Raw genomic sequence first — 16,714 nt, forward strand, 5'->3', positions numbered from 1 at the left:
CTATGAGTGTATCACGAATCATTTATGCATTTACCTACTGAAGGACGTCTTAGTTACTTCCAAGCTTTGGCAGGTTTTTGTGTGAACATAAGTTTCCAGCTCCTTTGGGTGAATACCAACGAGTGTGACTGCTGGATCATATGGTAGTTTTTGTAAGATGCCACCCAACTGACTTCCTACATGGCTGTGCCATTTTGCATTCCCACCGCCATGAAGGAGAGTTCCCGTTGCTCCATGTCCTAAGCAGCATTTGGTATTGTCAGTGTTCTGGATTTGGTCCATTCTTACAGGTGTATAGCAGTATCTTATTCTTTTTTTTAAGTTTTATTTGTTTAAATCATCTCTACACTCAACATAAGGGTTGAACTCACAACCCCGAGATCAAGAGTTGCATGCTCTGACTGAGCCAGGCAGGGCCCCCAGTATCTTATTGTTTGAATTTATAATTCCTGTGATGACCCATGATGCTGAATGTCTTTCATACACTCATTAGTCACCTTGATTTCTTCCTTGGTGAGGTGTCTGTTCTGATCTCTTGACCTCATTTTAACTGTGTTGTTGGTTTTCTTTTTTTCTTTTTTAATGTTTTATTTATTTCTAAGAGAGAGAGACAGACAGACAGACAATGTGAGCAGGGGAGGGTCACAGAGAGAGGGAGACACAGAATCTGAAACCAGGATCTGAGCTAGCTGTCAGCACAGAGCCCGATGCAAGGCTCCAACCCACGAATCATGAGATCATGACCTGAGCTGAGGTCTGACGCTCAACCAATTGAGCCACCCAGGTGCCCCTGTGATGTTTGTTGTCTAATTGTTAAATTTTAAGAGTTCTGTAGATGCATTTTTAAGAATTTTTCACTTAGGGTGGGCCTTCTCTTTTCCCTTCCCAAGTCTCCCCCGTTCTGCTCGCTCCCAATTCTCACTTGTGATCTTTCTTCCTGCAGATAGACAACTTAACATCCTAGAAGTAGGCTCCTTGCCTACCAGCAGAGGAAAGGATGCTGCTTGTGCAGCTCCGACAGGGAAATAAAATACATATTCTGAATAGCTGGTTAAAAGCCTAAGCTTGATAAAGACACATACACACTTTCAAATGTAGATTTACATACAAAATGGTAAGTGCGAATGCTGGATTGTGTATTTTTGTAGTCAAGCGACTGAGAGAAAAATGTACAGGTCACAGACTAATCACCTGAATTGTTTTAAGCATATTCTTTGGCCACTGAAGTGGAGTGCAGGGGTCTGATTTAAGGAGTAAAGTACTTTAGGGATAAAACCTGGAATGGTAAGTTGAAGGAAACTCTTGAAGAGCTTTTTATTTTATAGTGATGGGGAGCCATTGGGAGTTTTTGAGCAGGAGGGAAAAAGGATCAGGCTGGCCTTCCATAGCCTATGTCGATTACACAGTGATTATGTCATTGAATTGACAACAGGGTTAAAAAAAAATTGGAGCCTACATGCTCCATCTTAGGAATTCTCCAACCCTCCCTTTCCTTCCTTTAAGTTGGAGTTAACTCTAGCCTCAGAACGGATAAAAGGATTATATGAGATAGTATGTAAAGTAAGTACCACTATCTCCTTTGATTCTTTTGTTTGCTTATTTTTGAAAGAGAGACAGAGTGTGTGTGGGGGAGGGACAGAGTGAGAGGGAGACACAGAATCTGAAGCAGGCTCCAGGTTCCAAGCTGTCAGCACAAAGCCCGACCCGGGGCTTGAACCTACAAACCATGAGATCATGACCTGAGCTGAAGTCATACACTTACCTGACTGAGCCACCAAGGCGCCCTCTCCTTTGATTCTTAAAAGCCCCCTCCTTCATAAATCTCCCATGACTCACTGAATTATTTATTTCATTTAATTCCCATACCTCCTTGGAACCTTGGGGCGTGGAGGATTAGCACTCAGAGCTGCTTCATCGGGCTCTCACCTCCAGGTTTTTCTCATTTGGTGTCTCATCGATGACAAACATGATAATAATCTTCACGACAGGCCAGGCAGTTTGTTGAGTGCTGGGCATGCATCATCTCACTTCAAATCCCACAAAAGTATTAATATTCCCACTTAGGTGATAAGAACATTGAGATTCACACGGTGTACTTTGCCCAAGGTCACCCAGCAATTAAATGAGGCAAGGCTTGTATTCAAACCCTGGCACCTATGCTCCGAGTCATTAACTCTGCAACATGCCTTTTTTGCGAGGTGGGCTTCCTCAGCAGCCTTCGGAGCACTTTGCCCAACTGCTCTTGGAGTATTAGCAGCAGAGCACTGGAATCAGGCTTATCAGTCAGTCTCTCCCACCAGACTGTGTCTCTGAGGGCCAAGACCTTGTCCCTGTCACCTGTGTCTGCCCAGCACCCTGCACTGTGCTTGGCACACACAGGGGTCTTTAATCCGTTCTTCCTGCAAATGCTTATGCAGTGCTTGCTATGAACTATGCGCTATGCTGGTGTCAGGGAAGTAGCCTTTGCCAACACAGACCAATTAAGGCACCAATAAAGAAAGATTATAATTTTAACGTTGGGTAAACATTATCGTAGTTACATATGCGTCAGGTAGAAGTGACTTCAAAGTCTGGACAGCGTTTCACACAAATGCATAGAGAGAAGCAAAGAGAACAATGAAAACTTTCTCAACAACAAGAGTATGCACCTTGTGACTGACCCTTGTATTTCTGGTGAGCAAGAAATTTCCCTTGAGCTACTTCCCTAGGTAATGTGTACGGCGCCAAGGGTCAGAAGGCCCCCAAACTGGCACTGCAGTAGAGATGACGCCTTCTGTCGGGTTTGTTAAAGTCTCCGCGGGGCGCCTGGGTGGCTTAGTCGGTTAAGCGTCCGACTTTCGCTTAGGTCATGATCTCGCGGTTCGTGGGTTCGAGCCCCGCGTCGGGCTCTGTGCCGACTGCCAGCTCAGAGCCTGGAGCCTGTTTCAGAGTCTGTGGCTCCCTCTCTCTCTGACCCTCCCCTGCTCACGCTGTCTCTCTCTCCTAGAAATAAAAAAAAAAAAAGTCTCCGGGTAACACCTCACAGAGGGAGGGGTAGGTAGGCAGTTGCATCCCTCCTCGGAGAAAACTGCATTCTTGCAACCTTGCACTAGTCATTGGGGTTGCCGGGTTACAGACTAGGACTTGCTCCCTCTGGGAGGACGTCAGACCATGGGCAGAAGGGCATTCCTGGCAGTAGGAAAAGCTTCCTCTACGAAGTGTTCTTGAGCTGGAATTTTGAAACGTTAATAAAGGTTTAAAGAACGAACGAATGACCATCGAGCTGGCGGTTGCCAAGAAGCTAAGGAAAGTATCTGGCGTCCGGATCGTTAACGAAACGGAGGACAGGGAAAAGAGACACGTAGGGCTGTCGGAGAATCGCGCTTTCACAGCCCGCAAGCTGAGAGTGATACCAGCCACACTTTCCACCGCCTGGGGCGAGAGAAGCCACGGAGGGGCGGGGCGGCGGCTCCGGGGGCGGGGCTACGGGAGCCCAGCGGGCTCNGCCGCAGCTTCCCGGGCGGAGACGCAACTCCTGAGTCACTCGGCGGCTTCTGTTGGGTCGGCGCCGTGACGGTTCACTGCGGTGTGTCGTCGGCGCCGCCAGGCTCGTAGCGCGCCTGCCCTCCCGGCCGCCCGGCCGGCCGAGCTCCCGCTCGTGTCCCCCGGCGGGTCCGGGAGATCCGGGCACCGCTTCGACGGCGNGCACCTGCCATACTTCTGTCGCGGCCAGGTGGTGCGGGGCTTCGGGCGAGGCTCCAAGCAGCTGGGCATCCCCACAGGTGAGCGCGGAAGGTCGTGCCCCCGCCCCCCCACCCACCCACAGCACCCCTCGGACTCCCGGGGTTGGGTCAAGCGGGAGCGGGGACGTCAGACGGGGAACCTGGGGCCGAGGGCCGAGGTGACGCCCTCCCCTCCGCTCGGTTCCTGGTTTGTCGAGGCGGGTTGAGGAAACTCGTCCTTGTCCCCGGCTCCGAGCTCACCGAGGACCGGGCTTGCGGGGTGGTGGCGCCAGAAAGCCCAGCTGAGTTCCGGGACCCCTCTTTCCCGCCCCCCTATCCAGCCAAGCTAGAGCCGCCAGGCCTGGCACGCGTCGTCCTGGCTAGAAAGAAAACGTAATGTGAGCCAGTCTGCTTCAGTATCCAAGCCGACCGTAAGGGTTTTTTTGTTCTCTTGAAATGACTTGTTAGTAATGGGATGATAGTCAGATATCTTTTATGGTCTGTTGACGTTCGTTTCAGTAGCCAGGACCTGATGATGCGTATTTCTTCCTTAAAAACACACCCCAGGGTTACCCCTGGTCTTTGAGCTTTGGGACAGAGGCACAAATATTTTGAAAATAAGAATCATTAAAAGAGATTCCTGACCTCCTTAAGAAAGACGAGGCCTGGGAAAAACCACCACCACCCAGCTGTTCACCTGTTTTCTTCTACATCAAGAGTGTGTGGTTTTTTTGAAGAGCTTTGTACACTTAATTGTTCTTAACCTATTCACGTGAAGGCGAGAAAGAAAAGCCTGAGCCAGACGATAGAAGGGAGGGGCCTGGGACTCTTGAGAGCATAAGTGATTTAGACCAGGCTTCCTGGCATGCGGTTTTTGTAACTGTTTACCATGACACTGTTAACCCTCCTAATACTTGTTTCTGTTATTTAGCTAACTTTCCGGAACAAGTAGTTGACAGCCTTCCAGCTGATGTGTCCACTGGCATTTATTACGGTTGGGCCAGTGTTGGAAGTGGAGATGTCCATAAGATGGTGGTGAGCATAGGATGGAACCCGTACTACAAAAATACGAAAAAGTCCATGGTAAGAGTTATGAAAATGGAGTAGCGATTTAAGGTGCTGTTCAGTAGTGGATGCATGTAGAACTCGTCAGTGGTGCTCACACGACCTAGTCCAAATTACTAGGATTCCTGGCAGTTTACTTACTTAAAGGATTTTCAGGTGTTTCCTTACTGTTTGAATGGAAGAGTTTGCTCAGTGTATTTGTGCCTTTGGGCTCTAAAGGGAGTCTCTTACAGAGCACGGTCTCTTGTAAAAGGTGGGTATAATTGGATTGTCCTTTCTAATCAATCTCTGCCTTTTCATTGGAGAGTTTAGTCTTTTTACATGTAAGCTAATGACTGATGAGGAGGGACTTCTGCTAGTTTGCTGTTTTCTATATGCCTTACACCTTTTTTGTTTGTTATTTCGTCCACTATTGCCTTTTGTATTTTAACTTTTTGTTTTGTAGTGACAAATTTTGATTCCCTTATTTCCTTTTGTGTACTTGACATAAATATTTTGTTTGTGGTTACTGTGAGGATTGTATTTAACATCCGAAAGTTATAAATTCTGGCACACTTATCTTTTAAGACCTGTAGAAAATAAAAAAGTGGAGTTTCAAGCCAAAATCACAGTATTAATTTTTATAGCTGCCCGTGGGTTAACTCTCACTGGCAATAAAAGTGAATTACCTACGGGACACCAGGGGGCTAAGTCGGTTAAGGTTAAGCATCCAGACTTCGCTTCAGGTCAAGAGCTGATGGTTTGTGAGTTCAGCCCAGTGTCAGGCTCTGTGCTGACAGCTCAGAGCCTGGAGCCTGCTTCAGATTCTGTGTCCCTCTCTCTCTGCCCCTCCCCTGCTCTTGTTCTGTTCTCTCTGTCTCTCAAAAATAAACATTAAAAAGTGAGAGCATGTTTTATAAAATTGAGCTTGCCACATTTAATACAGTTCATTCACTTTTGAATTACGTGCTCATCCTGCTAAGCTGGGACTGCTTACTACACAAATGGTGTTTTCTGATAAAATTGAAAGGTGATGCTTTTTTTTTTTTTCTCGTCTTAAACTACCTTGAGGGCTTACCCTTCTGCTCTTTTCACAATACCCCTACCCCTTAAGAGCTTAATCTGCGAGATAGGGGTGAGTCTTGGTCAGCTCAGGTGCATGGCAGAAACAGAGTTGGTATAAATTTCATCCTCCTTGAAGAGTTTATAGAAGTGTGTCACAGTTGGAAAACCACAGGACTAAGTGCTGGTAAAAACAGTAGAAATGGCCTAGAAGTGCTTAACATTGTGTTCAACATTTGTGGCATAACATCATCCTTACTCAGTTACAGTGTTTACATGTAAGGTCGAGACAGAAACAGGACTGATGGAAAAATTCAGGGAAAAAAAATTGCACTTAGATTTTAACCTGTCGTTAAACATTTAGTAAGAGTTCATCACCCCCACCGTAACTGTGAAGACAATATTTCAAGTTTCAGGTATTCTGTGATCAGATGGTAATCTTTTCAACATTTCTTAACTCTAGGAAACTCATATCATGCACACCTTCAAAGAGGACTTCTATGGGGAAATCCTCAACGTGGCCATCGTCGGCTACCTCAGACCTGAAAAGAACTTTGATTCTTTAGGTGAGTTCCAATTATGTCTTCTGAGGTATTAGTGCAGCTACTTCTAATGTTTCTCGTAGTAACAAGGTGGCAGGAGAGATGGCATTTGAGCATTGAGTATGTGCCAGGCGCTGTGAGTGCCTGCCCTTCATGAATCGAGTCACTTCTCCCCACCATAATATATGAGGAATTACTTTGCCCAGTTCACAGATGAGGAGGTCGTCAGAGAGGGGTTAAGTAGTTTGCCCAGGATCCACAAGTATGTGATGGAGCCTAGATGCAAACCCAGTGCGCTGGCTGCTTCTGTCCCAACAGTAGGAAGTGTTTGTTTTCTTTTCCTGTTTCAGGGAACAAGAGAGGGTGCTGTCATGCATGATGGGTGCTTTGCAGAGCTTGAAGTGTAACAAACTAAGGCAGTATTTGAAACGGAATGGCATCAGCACGTTAGCGTAGTGTGGTGGTTTTAATTCCGTAGCAGAGTTTCTGTTACAAATGTAAATACTGAAGAGGCTTGATCCTCAGCATTTCTTCCATTTGGTACTTGTGACATACCCTTTGGCTAATGCCTTTCTCTGAGAAATTGCGAGGAGATGAGGAACATCTTTTGTGTGCCATTGACCTTGACTTTAGTCTGGAAGAAGGGACGGAACAAACATTTACTGGGCGTCACCCCTGTGCTAGAGACGCTGCAGGCCTGTGAGCTTCTAGCAGAGTCTGAATCAAGGAGCAGAGAGAGGGTTGTGGCGGTTTTTCATGATTTTCATTGTCTGCCTGCTGTGTTCTCTCTGCAGAGTCCCTCATTTCGGCAATTCAAGGTGACATTGAGGAAGCCAAGAAACGACTAGATTTACCAGAACATTTGAAATTCAAAGAAGATACTTTCTTCCAGGTTCCTAAAAGCAAAATGATGAATGGCCACTGATGAAAAGTCACCTTACTCTTATTTATTCATTCACCGTTTTCTAGAATTTTACTCTTCACAACTCCTCAGTCGTTAGATTTTAACAATCAAATGTTTTCCTACAGCTGTGAATTAAACAGTGCAGTGTATTTACCCCATTATGCTTCAGCTGTTCACATCCAGCGCATCATGCTATAGTACTAAAATGATTCATTTTAAAAATCAAGCTGCTTTTTTATGTGATATGTCCATTGAAATGTACCTCTAGAAAGGTGGTCAGGGTCTTATAATGAGAATGAACTGTATATAAGTGTGGGTAAGAAGGCAACTCACTAGTTTTGAGATGTGGACCATAATTCTCATGGTAAGCAGTAGCATGTACGTGCCTACATAGGGCGTGCTGCTAACTAGTGAAGGTGTATAAATAAATGTATTCACCAGAGCTCTGAGAGCTTATTACGAACCTACGAGGAAAAATCCAGACTTTATATTTTTGATATTTGGTATATTAATATATTACAAATAGTAGATATGTGGGATTTCACTGTAGTTAGTCATTTCCTCTATGAGGTCAAATCATTGTACTGTGTTCCATTGTTGTTACAGCTGCCTCAGCCCCGATTGGTCTAGACTCCCTCTTCCTATCGATTGTCCCCAAAAGCAGTAAACTTAGTCTTTTTCTAACTCTCTAGATGGCATCTGTGTTGTATAACATTTGTCCTTTTTAGGGTCGATGTTCAGCATTTTTCTTGACTTTGGTTCTGTTTTCCTTGAAGCAGTTGTCAGTGTCAGGGTTTGTTTTGTTTAGTTTTTGTTTTTTTCCCCTTCTATTACATGTAAAATAACCTACAGCTGCACGCTTGGACAAAAGCTGGCATCCGTATCTACCATTCCGTCCCTTCGCCCTATGAACAGTGACTACGGCAAAGCTGTATTGCATTTTAGGGGGAAAAAAAAGCCCAGCCCTTCATCTCTAGGTTTCCTCACGTTTAAGGTGAGCACACAGTGGATGATTTTTATCTACCAGTTTTTTGAAGAGCACAAACATTTGTTTTCCCCCTGGGGAAACCATTTAAGAGCCAATTAAATTATGAAACAGTTATTTATTTTTAATGTAATTATATATTCCTGAGCAAACATAAACTGTCGTAGCTGTGGACGCATAAGGTAATTTAATGCTAAACAGTGCTTGTTGCTTGGGAAAAAGGCATATGTAATAAAGTTTTAGTTAAGTAATAATCTTCCCGTGATGCATTTTTTCTTCTTCCTCCTGTCTAAGAAGCAGTTTTTGGCTACTTGGGAGGCGTATTTATACTGGTGGAGAATTGAAGTCTGTGGATATTTAGGGAATGGAGACTACAGCTTGTTGGGGCCCCCTGGACACATTGGGCTATGGTTCGCTTATGCACCGGTTTTGGCGTGGGGGAAGGGAGCGGAATGATAGAGAAGGTCATTTTTAAAGTAATTCCTTATAAGGCATTGTCTCTAATCTGCATAGAGAATTGATTTTAACAAACATCTAAAGTAGAAAAATCCCTAAAGCATCTGGAGAAGGGAAACATGGGTAAATTTAGTTGGACTGTGTTTTTCTGTTTGGCGTATGAACTTCGGGCAGATAATGTAATGTTTGTCTTCCTTCCTTCATGAAAATACTTAGGAAATGTAATTCAGTGCTGAAACGCTTGAAAGAAGCTTCAATTATTAGTGGCTTTATAAAGCAGAGAGAAAAACTGGCATGGGAAGTGTAAAACCAGATTTGTATGTGTTTGCCTAGCCTGCTGCTAATCGTGTCCTCGCTAAGCGTGTGAGACGTCTCTGCTCTGGTCACCCTACGATTTGGGAATTGTACATTGTGAGTTGCAGGAGATAATGGCATCCACACTTGTTAAAGATTTACATGGACTACGTACGATGAGAAATTGCAGTAGTACCGTTCTCGATGAATCTGAATGACTTCAGGCCTTGAAATAAATCTCGACCAGGTGACGTCTCTTTCCCTGTGTCCCTTTGCACCTTTCGCCTCGTGTGTGTACCCGCGTCCCTCCTTTGTTGGCTGGCGGCTCCTTGGTGGCGGGTTGGAGGCTCGCGTGGTGGTGGCAGGCGGCATCTGGAAGGGGGAGCCGGCACGCAGTGGTAGTTCTAGAACCTACTAGCTGTAGAGTCCCCAGAAGCCCGCTTTCTGAGGGTGAAGGTCCCCATGATATTTTAGAGTCACAAGAGCCAGGGGAGTACAAGTAGGTGTGAGTTCCCTCCCCTAACTCTCGCTCCAGAACAGCATCCCGTGGCCCCCATGACTCGCCGTCCCTTGGACCTCTGGCCCATATCCAGTGCACGCAGGGACGTGCGGGGGTTCTTGCCACGCTGACCTCCTGTGCTCTCAACAACAGGGGTTTAAGCGTTCGTAGTTAAGACTCCTATGTGACAGTTGTGGTCAGGGAGACGGAAGTGGGACATTTACTTAGAATTTATGAGGACAGTGTTGCTTGGCCTGGTAGAAGTGCTCGCCTTTTCCTGTTCCCCTCTAACTTGGAAGCTGGTCGTGAGGCTGATAGGGGAGATCCAATCTGACCTCCAGAGGGTGAGCTGGGCGGGCGCCTGGGTGGCTCAGTCGGTTAAGCATCTGACTTCGGCTCAGGTCGTGATCTCACGGTCTGTGAGTTTGAGTCCTGCGTCGGGCTCTGTGCCGACAGCTGGGAGCCTGGAGCCTGCTTCAGATTCTGTGTCTCCCCCTCTCTCTGCCCCTCCCGAGCTCATGCTCTGTCTCTCAGTAATAAATAAAAACATTAAAAAAGAAAAAAAAGAGACTGAGCTGGGAAATAAATCTATCCTTTAAATTGACGCTATCCTAAACAAGAGTTAGCACAAAGAAATTACAGAACAAGCCCTACAAATTGGATGACAGGTCCAGGGATTACCAGGGTTGGACATGGCTTTAATGTGTGGAGAGGAGTGTTAGAAATGGTAAAATAAGGTTCTACAAAAATCGGGCAGTGGGGAGGTAGGCAGGGGGATGGGAGGAATAGATAAAGGAGACTGAGAGGTACAGACGTTCAGTCGCACAGTAAGTCACAGGGAAGAAAAGTGCAGCACGGGGACCATAAGGTAGTAACGAATGGTGACAGATGGTGACGACAGTTACCGTGGCGAGTACTAGTAACATGTTGAGTTGTTGAATCGGTATGTTGTACGCCCGTGTGGTTATTTTATTTCAATAAAAAGTTAATTATAGCTTTATTAGAGTATAATTGACATAAGTTGCACCTACTTAAATTGTATGGCTTGGTAGGTTTTGATATATGGATACACACCTGTGAAATCCAAACCAAAATCAGGGTAATAAATATCATTCCCTGCCCCCCCCTCACCCCGTTGGGGGAGGATGAGCATGGACTGAAAGTGGTATTCACATCTTCACCTCCGGGGTGTCCAGGTGAATTTAAATGTCAGTGTTTCTGTTGGAGGTGTAGACGGTCACAGGATGCCAGCACTGGGTAGGGACGTCTTGACAGCCAGTGTGTTAGCAGGGGGCACCTTTGTGGGGAGGGAGCCGAGCTGTCAGGAATGGGATTGCTCTTGTGAAAGGTGACCCCGGAGAACACTCTCTTGCTCTTTCTGCCATGTGAGGACACTCTGAGAAGTGGGCAGGCTGCAGCCAAGGGGAGGCATCTCACCAGAACTTGACCAGTGCTGGCTTGGACTTCTAGGCTCCAGAGAACTGTGAGAATTACATTTCTGTCCCCGAAAAATCACCCAGTCTGTGGTATTTTCTTGTAGTGTCCTGAACCAACTTAGAGGAACCCTGATGTGAAGCTTAGAATAGATGGTGTCTTCCTTCCCTGCTCTCTCTCCCTCCCCTTCCCTCTCCTCTTCCTCTTCCTCTTCCTCTGGCGCCCCCTCTCTTCTTTTTCTCTCTAATGGAAACAGGTGTGAGCCATTGGATTGGGAGTGAAGAAGTTACAAAGGCGTCGTCTATAAATATTTTATATTTATAAATTGCCTGCCTCTATCGAATTTCGTAAGATCCGTGCTCTAAACCATGACTAGCTCCCTGGGTCACCCAAGACGTGGGAGAAGCAGGGCTGCGGAGGGGGTGGGAGAGGGGTGGGTGCCAGTCCCTGTATAGCCTTGAGCCTTCAGTTTTGCTGTCTGGAGCGGCGCCTCATCTTAGGAAGCACTTAGCTTGTCAGCAAGCCTGGCCAAAAGGCAGATAGAGAAGTCAAAACTACCCATGAATGCTGCTTAGCTTTAAATTGCAAACGCCTGGGTTTTTTGTTTCTTTTTTTAATTTTTGAGTTTATTTACTTTTGAGAGAGTGAGCAGGGGAGGGGCAGAGAGAGAGGGAGACAAAGAATCCAAAGCAGGCTCAGGGGCCTTGAACACAGACTTAGATTATGACTGAGCTAAAATCAGATGCTTAATTGACTGAGCCACCCAGGTGCCCCAGGGTGTTTGGGAAGCTCAAACATGAAATTTAATCCTTTCACATCTCTTTGCATGTCGGCCAGGGCCTCATTCTGGGACTGTAGAGCCCTTGGTTGGGTTTGAACAGGCAAGGGTAACTTAGCAAGTAAAAGAATCCGACTATTCTCCCTCATGCTCTTGTCCAGTGAGTCCTAGAGTTGGATTCTCTTAAGTTGAATCCCAGTATTATGTCACCACACTGTGTTATCTTCTATAGTTCCCACAGCAGACCTAAGCCTCCGATGTTCCCTTTTCGCTTAGGAATCTAACTGGTTGCAAGTAACAGAAATGCACTTGGCCTGGTTTAAGCAGGAAATGAACCTCCTTGGAAGAATGATGGGGAACTCAGAGGTTGGATGGGAAAGCTGGAGGCTGGGTAAGAACAGAGGACCCCAGAACCAGAGCCGGAATCACGCAGAGCTGGCTCACCGGGAACTGCGCCACCGCTGCTTGGGCGAGCATGCCCCCGCGGGGCCCTGTTGCCCTGGAAACTAATCTTTCTATGATTAATATCTGATTGGCTGAGCTTTGGTCACGCGCCCGTGTGTTAGCTGCAAGGGATGGGTTGGAAAACTGAGCACCTCTTTTGGCTTCTGGAGAGAGAGAGAGACACTTATCCACCAAGGCCCATACAGTGGGAAGTAAGTTCTGTAAACACGATAAGGGGGAGTCTAAAAATGAACAGTAAGGAAATAAATGACAAAACCTCTGCTCTCATCATCTAAAGAAAAAAAGTCTATAACCCATAGCGTTTCCTTTTTTACCTTGATTTGCAGGAAGCTCAGGGCTCATGTTCGACGCCAGTAGTGATAATCCTATAGAAACCCGATTTTCAGAGTGTTCTTGGAAGAGCCTAAGAGCCTCATGGAGGCGTACCTGGGCTGGATCTCCGCCCTGCCCTGCCCTGCTTGCTTCAAGGTAGCACCCCCTCACTGTTTAGTGTCTGTATGTTCTCCTGAAGACTTTTGGTGAAAGACCTCCACTGCTAAGGAATATTTAAACCTCTGCTTGGGTGGATTAGCCCACTTGGCAGGCTCTCTCAAGGCTCCCATTCTATTTCCAAGGCAACGATCTTGTTTTGTGCACATGAGAGAAGGCACCAGTATGCTCTTCTCTGCAAGCAGGTGGATCTAAATCCTCAGAGAGTCACTCCCTCCGGGGCATTGAGAAAGTTCCCTGGTGTGGGTTCTGCCTGGGTCCCTGTAAACAAATACCTGCTGCTAACTCTGAGTCACTTACAGGAAGTCCATGTTCATCTCGGGGCCCCTTTAGGCCTCTGAGAATTCAGAACATTTTCCCCGGCCGCTCAGGGTGCTGTTTCACTTGTGGATTTGCTGGAATTTCAAGTTTCTTAAAGGCTCTCCAGCCAGTACAGAATTTCTGTCAAATGAGGCTTTTTGTTTTGTCCTCAAATCTCTTCTGAACCCAACAAAACCTAATAATTAGTGTTCTGAGATTTCCACCATAGTTCAAGACTAGGACTTTCCCTGGCCCATAGCCTGACCAGCTGGACCTATTCTCTTCTGTTTCCCATAGACTTAGTTTGAATACTTCTCATGGGGTGTTAGGGAAGATGGAAGTGTTCCCTTGGGTTTTGTGCCCTTGAATGTTTGTTTCCATTCCTTTTTACAGTCTTGCCAAAAGATGGATAATAGGAAAGGTCAGTTACTGCCACAGCTTAACTACATTGAGGATATCTTGTTTTTTTGTAAGAACACAGTTTTAAGGGTAAAACCTGGAGAACTAGGTACACACTGAATATTCAGAAGAAGAGTAGGGTCCCTGTGTTTCACTGGAGAGATTCAAGATGCAAGTGGTTACTTTCTCCCCATCTACTGACCGGTGGTGGATTTTAGCTGTTGCAGCGACAGGAACTTCTGTGTGCTTTTACTTCCATCACTTGATTGTTCTTCGCAATAAGCCATCTAGCTAGATAGTATTGTTACCACACTGCAGATGAAGAAATGGAAAAGTCAAAGGTAAACTCAGTTCAGGTCAAACTGTGTAGGAAGAAAGTTTCAGAGCCGAGTGTTGGAGCTCAACCTATTTCAAGAGGGAAACAATCTTGGCTGACCGAGGCCTAGCCGCCTGGCCCCAAAGGAGTTTACAGTGTGAACAGGACCCTGGGGGTCCTGGATGGTGGGTGGGAACAGTGCGAGTGGGGGAGGGGCACAGGAAGAGAGAGAATCTCAAGCAGGCTCTGCACAGTGTGCAGCCTGACACAGGGCTTGAACTCATGAAACTGTGAGATCATGACCTGAGCCGAAATCAAGTGTCAGTTAAGCCTCCGGCTTCAGCTGAGGTCATGATCTTGGCAGTTTGTGGGTTGGAGCCCCATATTGGGCTCTCTGCTGTCGGTGTGGAGCCTGCTTTAGATCTTCCTCTGTCTCCTCCTCTCTGCCCCTTCCCCCTGCATGCTCTTTCTCAAACATAAATAAACATTACAAAAAAGAAACAATTTTTAGTGGAGAGTGAGTGAGGAAAAAAGGCAGAGAGTTCTCAAACAGGGAAGCATTAATCACATTGACACATTGTGGACACAGGTCTCTTGAGTCCGGAGGAATAGGGACGTATCAAGGATGTCGGCCATAGGCCAGATCCGGAGGGTCAGCTAATGTCAGGGAAGAGTGCCCAGGCTTGAGCCTTCAGCCTCTGGCAGGCTCCTTGGGCTACCTGTTGTTACTTCATTGCCATCCATCTTCTGTTCCGCGGAGAGCTCCATCGCACAGGGACTTTCCCCTGCGAGCTTGTGCTGCCTTGTAATTCCTAAACCGCTGATTCCAGACTCCAAGCCTTTGCTCATTCTCTTTCCATTGCTTCCACTTACCCGAAGCCCACCCACCCGTCTGTAGAGTCATGTGAATAGGGAACTTTTCTTTGTGCTTTTGGAAGAGGTCATCAAGGGTAAAATCTTTGTAACGGATGATGCTAACTGCCCTCCCCCCCCCCTTTCCAATCCTAGGTCCTAGAAAATCCAGGTCATGCTGAGACGTGTGACACCTGTTCTGTAGGTCACTTTCCTCCTACCTAGAGTGGAGTAGAGTTGATGAGGGAGGGAGAGAGGAGGGTGGGAAGGCTCCTTTGGAGATGACATTGGCATGCTGTTTGTACCCCTTTCAGATACATCGGCAGAGAGCTAGTGATTCCTAGGTTGGGAGATGGAATGTAAAGATTGGATAAGAAGCTATAGCTAGGCTGGCCGTTGACAACAGACCAGAGAGGGAGAGAACGTGGCACTTCAGGGAGGGGTGAAGAGAGGGAACAAAAGGCACTTCTCCCGGACCAGATGTACAGATAGGGCTAGAGCCAAATCTGATAGAGCCTCTACCTAAGAAGGCAATCTGGAGCAGTGAAGTGACCCAGAAGATGGGCAGAGGACGATTTGCAGAAGCTCGGGATCTGAGGGACCTAACGGGCTTTCCCAGGCTTTCTTAAAGTATACATTGTAAAATCAGATCTGTGGATCGTGGTCAGCATCAAAAAAAAAATTGAGAATATGCTGAAAAATATGATTTGGAGAAGTATTATTTCCTCAAACTTTTGCTTTGGTTTTATAAAGAGGCATTGGTATACATTTTATTTTGTTTTATTGTGGATTGCAGTAAAAAAAAAATAATAATAAGTCCCTGATTTGATCTGCCCTCCTTGGGTTAGGTTCTAGAGCTATCAGGCAGTTGCAGTCTGGGAAATGAGGAAGAAGCCAGCTCAGCCAGTATCTATGCAAATAGACATGTTATTTTACCTCCCTGCAGCTCGGGTCATATCTATGAAACAGGAATAACAAACGGTGGTTACCTGGAGGGTTGTGACCATTATAAGGACTAAACAAATCTGATCCTGGCAAAGTGATTTTTAGTGCCTGGAAAACAGGGCTTGTTACTGCTGTAAGGTGGCCATTTCTTCCTCCGGCCACAGATAACATTGCAACTCTAAGGTCACAGCAAAAATGTTCCCTAGATTACATGCGGAGTCTAGTTTGGGTGGCGGCAGACAGTGCTGTCTGTGAGCAGATAGGCGCTCCGCAAATATTTGTGGAGGACTACTGTGTGTTAGCCCTGTGCTGTGTGCTCGGGGTACACAGTGGAATAAGTTGATGTCTGTGACTCTGAGGAACATTACAGGCAGTTTCCCAGAGAATTTCTGGTTTTATTTGACTTTATCTTCTCCTCCATGGGGTTCCTGGTATATTTTGGATCTCTGGGAAATAGGGGTTTGAGTCCATGTCTGTGGATGGAAGGAATCATGGGCTGTCCTTGCCTCCCCCAGATGCAGTAAATGAAGGGTCATCGTGTCCGTTCATTTATTCCAGTACCTTCTAGATGTGGAAGAAAAAGCAGCCCAGGAGACTTCTCCACAAGCCAGCATTTTAGGAAAGAGGAATTTGCTCTTGTATACATCCTCTGGTGTTGATTTCACTGTGTCCACTAAAAGAAGTTTTCAGAAAAGGAACCAGAAAGGAAATAGATGGTGCCAAATGACAGAGGGGAAGCTTACGGATTTCTCCACTCTTTGCTGGCTCTAAGCAGCCGGCAAGCCAGTAGGAGAAATAGAGCCAGGGATGTGGTGTGGTCTCCGCCCTCTCTTCCAGCACTGCCAGTCCCTAAGCTACGTAAACAGGGCTCTGATGTCATGATCCGACCCGACGGAGGTCCCAGCCCTTCCCTCCATGCCTTTCAGAGGGTGGTGAAGCCCTCCAAGTGGGTTGCCGAGGAAATTAACAGATTGACAGGCTGGGCTCTTTTTTTGGTTTTGTTTTAGCCCAGAGGGAGGAGAAGCCAGGAGAAAAAGGAAGAAAAAAAAAAAAGGCTGAGTTGGGACAAAATAAAGCCCTCCCCACCCATTGCCTGGGAAGGGGTGTACCCTGCACTTAGGCGAGGCCCCACACCAGCTAGTGTAGTGCGTGCCTTTTCCAAAAGGGCCAAGGGCCACGGGCCACCTTTCAAAATGGCCACGGTGAAAGTTTACACTTCGGTTGTTGTGCAGTCTACAAGTTACAGTGC

At 46.5% G+C, this 16,714-nt stretch overlaps 1 protein-coding gene across 1 annotated transcript; it reads left to right on the forward strand.

The window, feature by feature from the left end:
* Positions 1-3,250: 3,250 nt before the first annotated feature.
* RFK (riboflavin kinase) lies at positions 3,251-8,492 on the forward strand. Its single transcript, XM_077759290.1, has 5 exons — positions 3,251-3,535; positions 3,587-3,761; positions 4,633-4,784; positions 6,271-6,373; positions 7,144-8,492. Exons 1-5 carry the CDS (start codon positions 3,251-3,253, stop codon positions 7,272-7,274), a joined length of 846 nt encoding a protein of 281 aa, XP_077615416.1. The 3' UTR covers positions 7,275-8,492.
* The last annotated feature ends 8,222 nt before the right edge of the window (positions 8,493-16,714 follow it).

Source organism: Crocuta crocuta, unplaced genomic scaffold (assembly GCF_008692635.1).
Source record: "Crocuta crocuta isolate KB4526 unplaced genomic scaffold, BGI_CrCroc_1.0 scaffold41, whole genome shotgun sequence".
Taxonomy (NCBI): domain Eukaryota; kingdom Metazoa; phylum Chordata; class Mammalia; order Carnivora; family Hyaenidae; genus Crocuta; species Crocuta crocuta.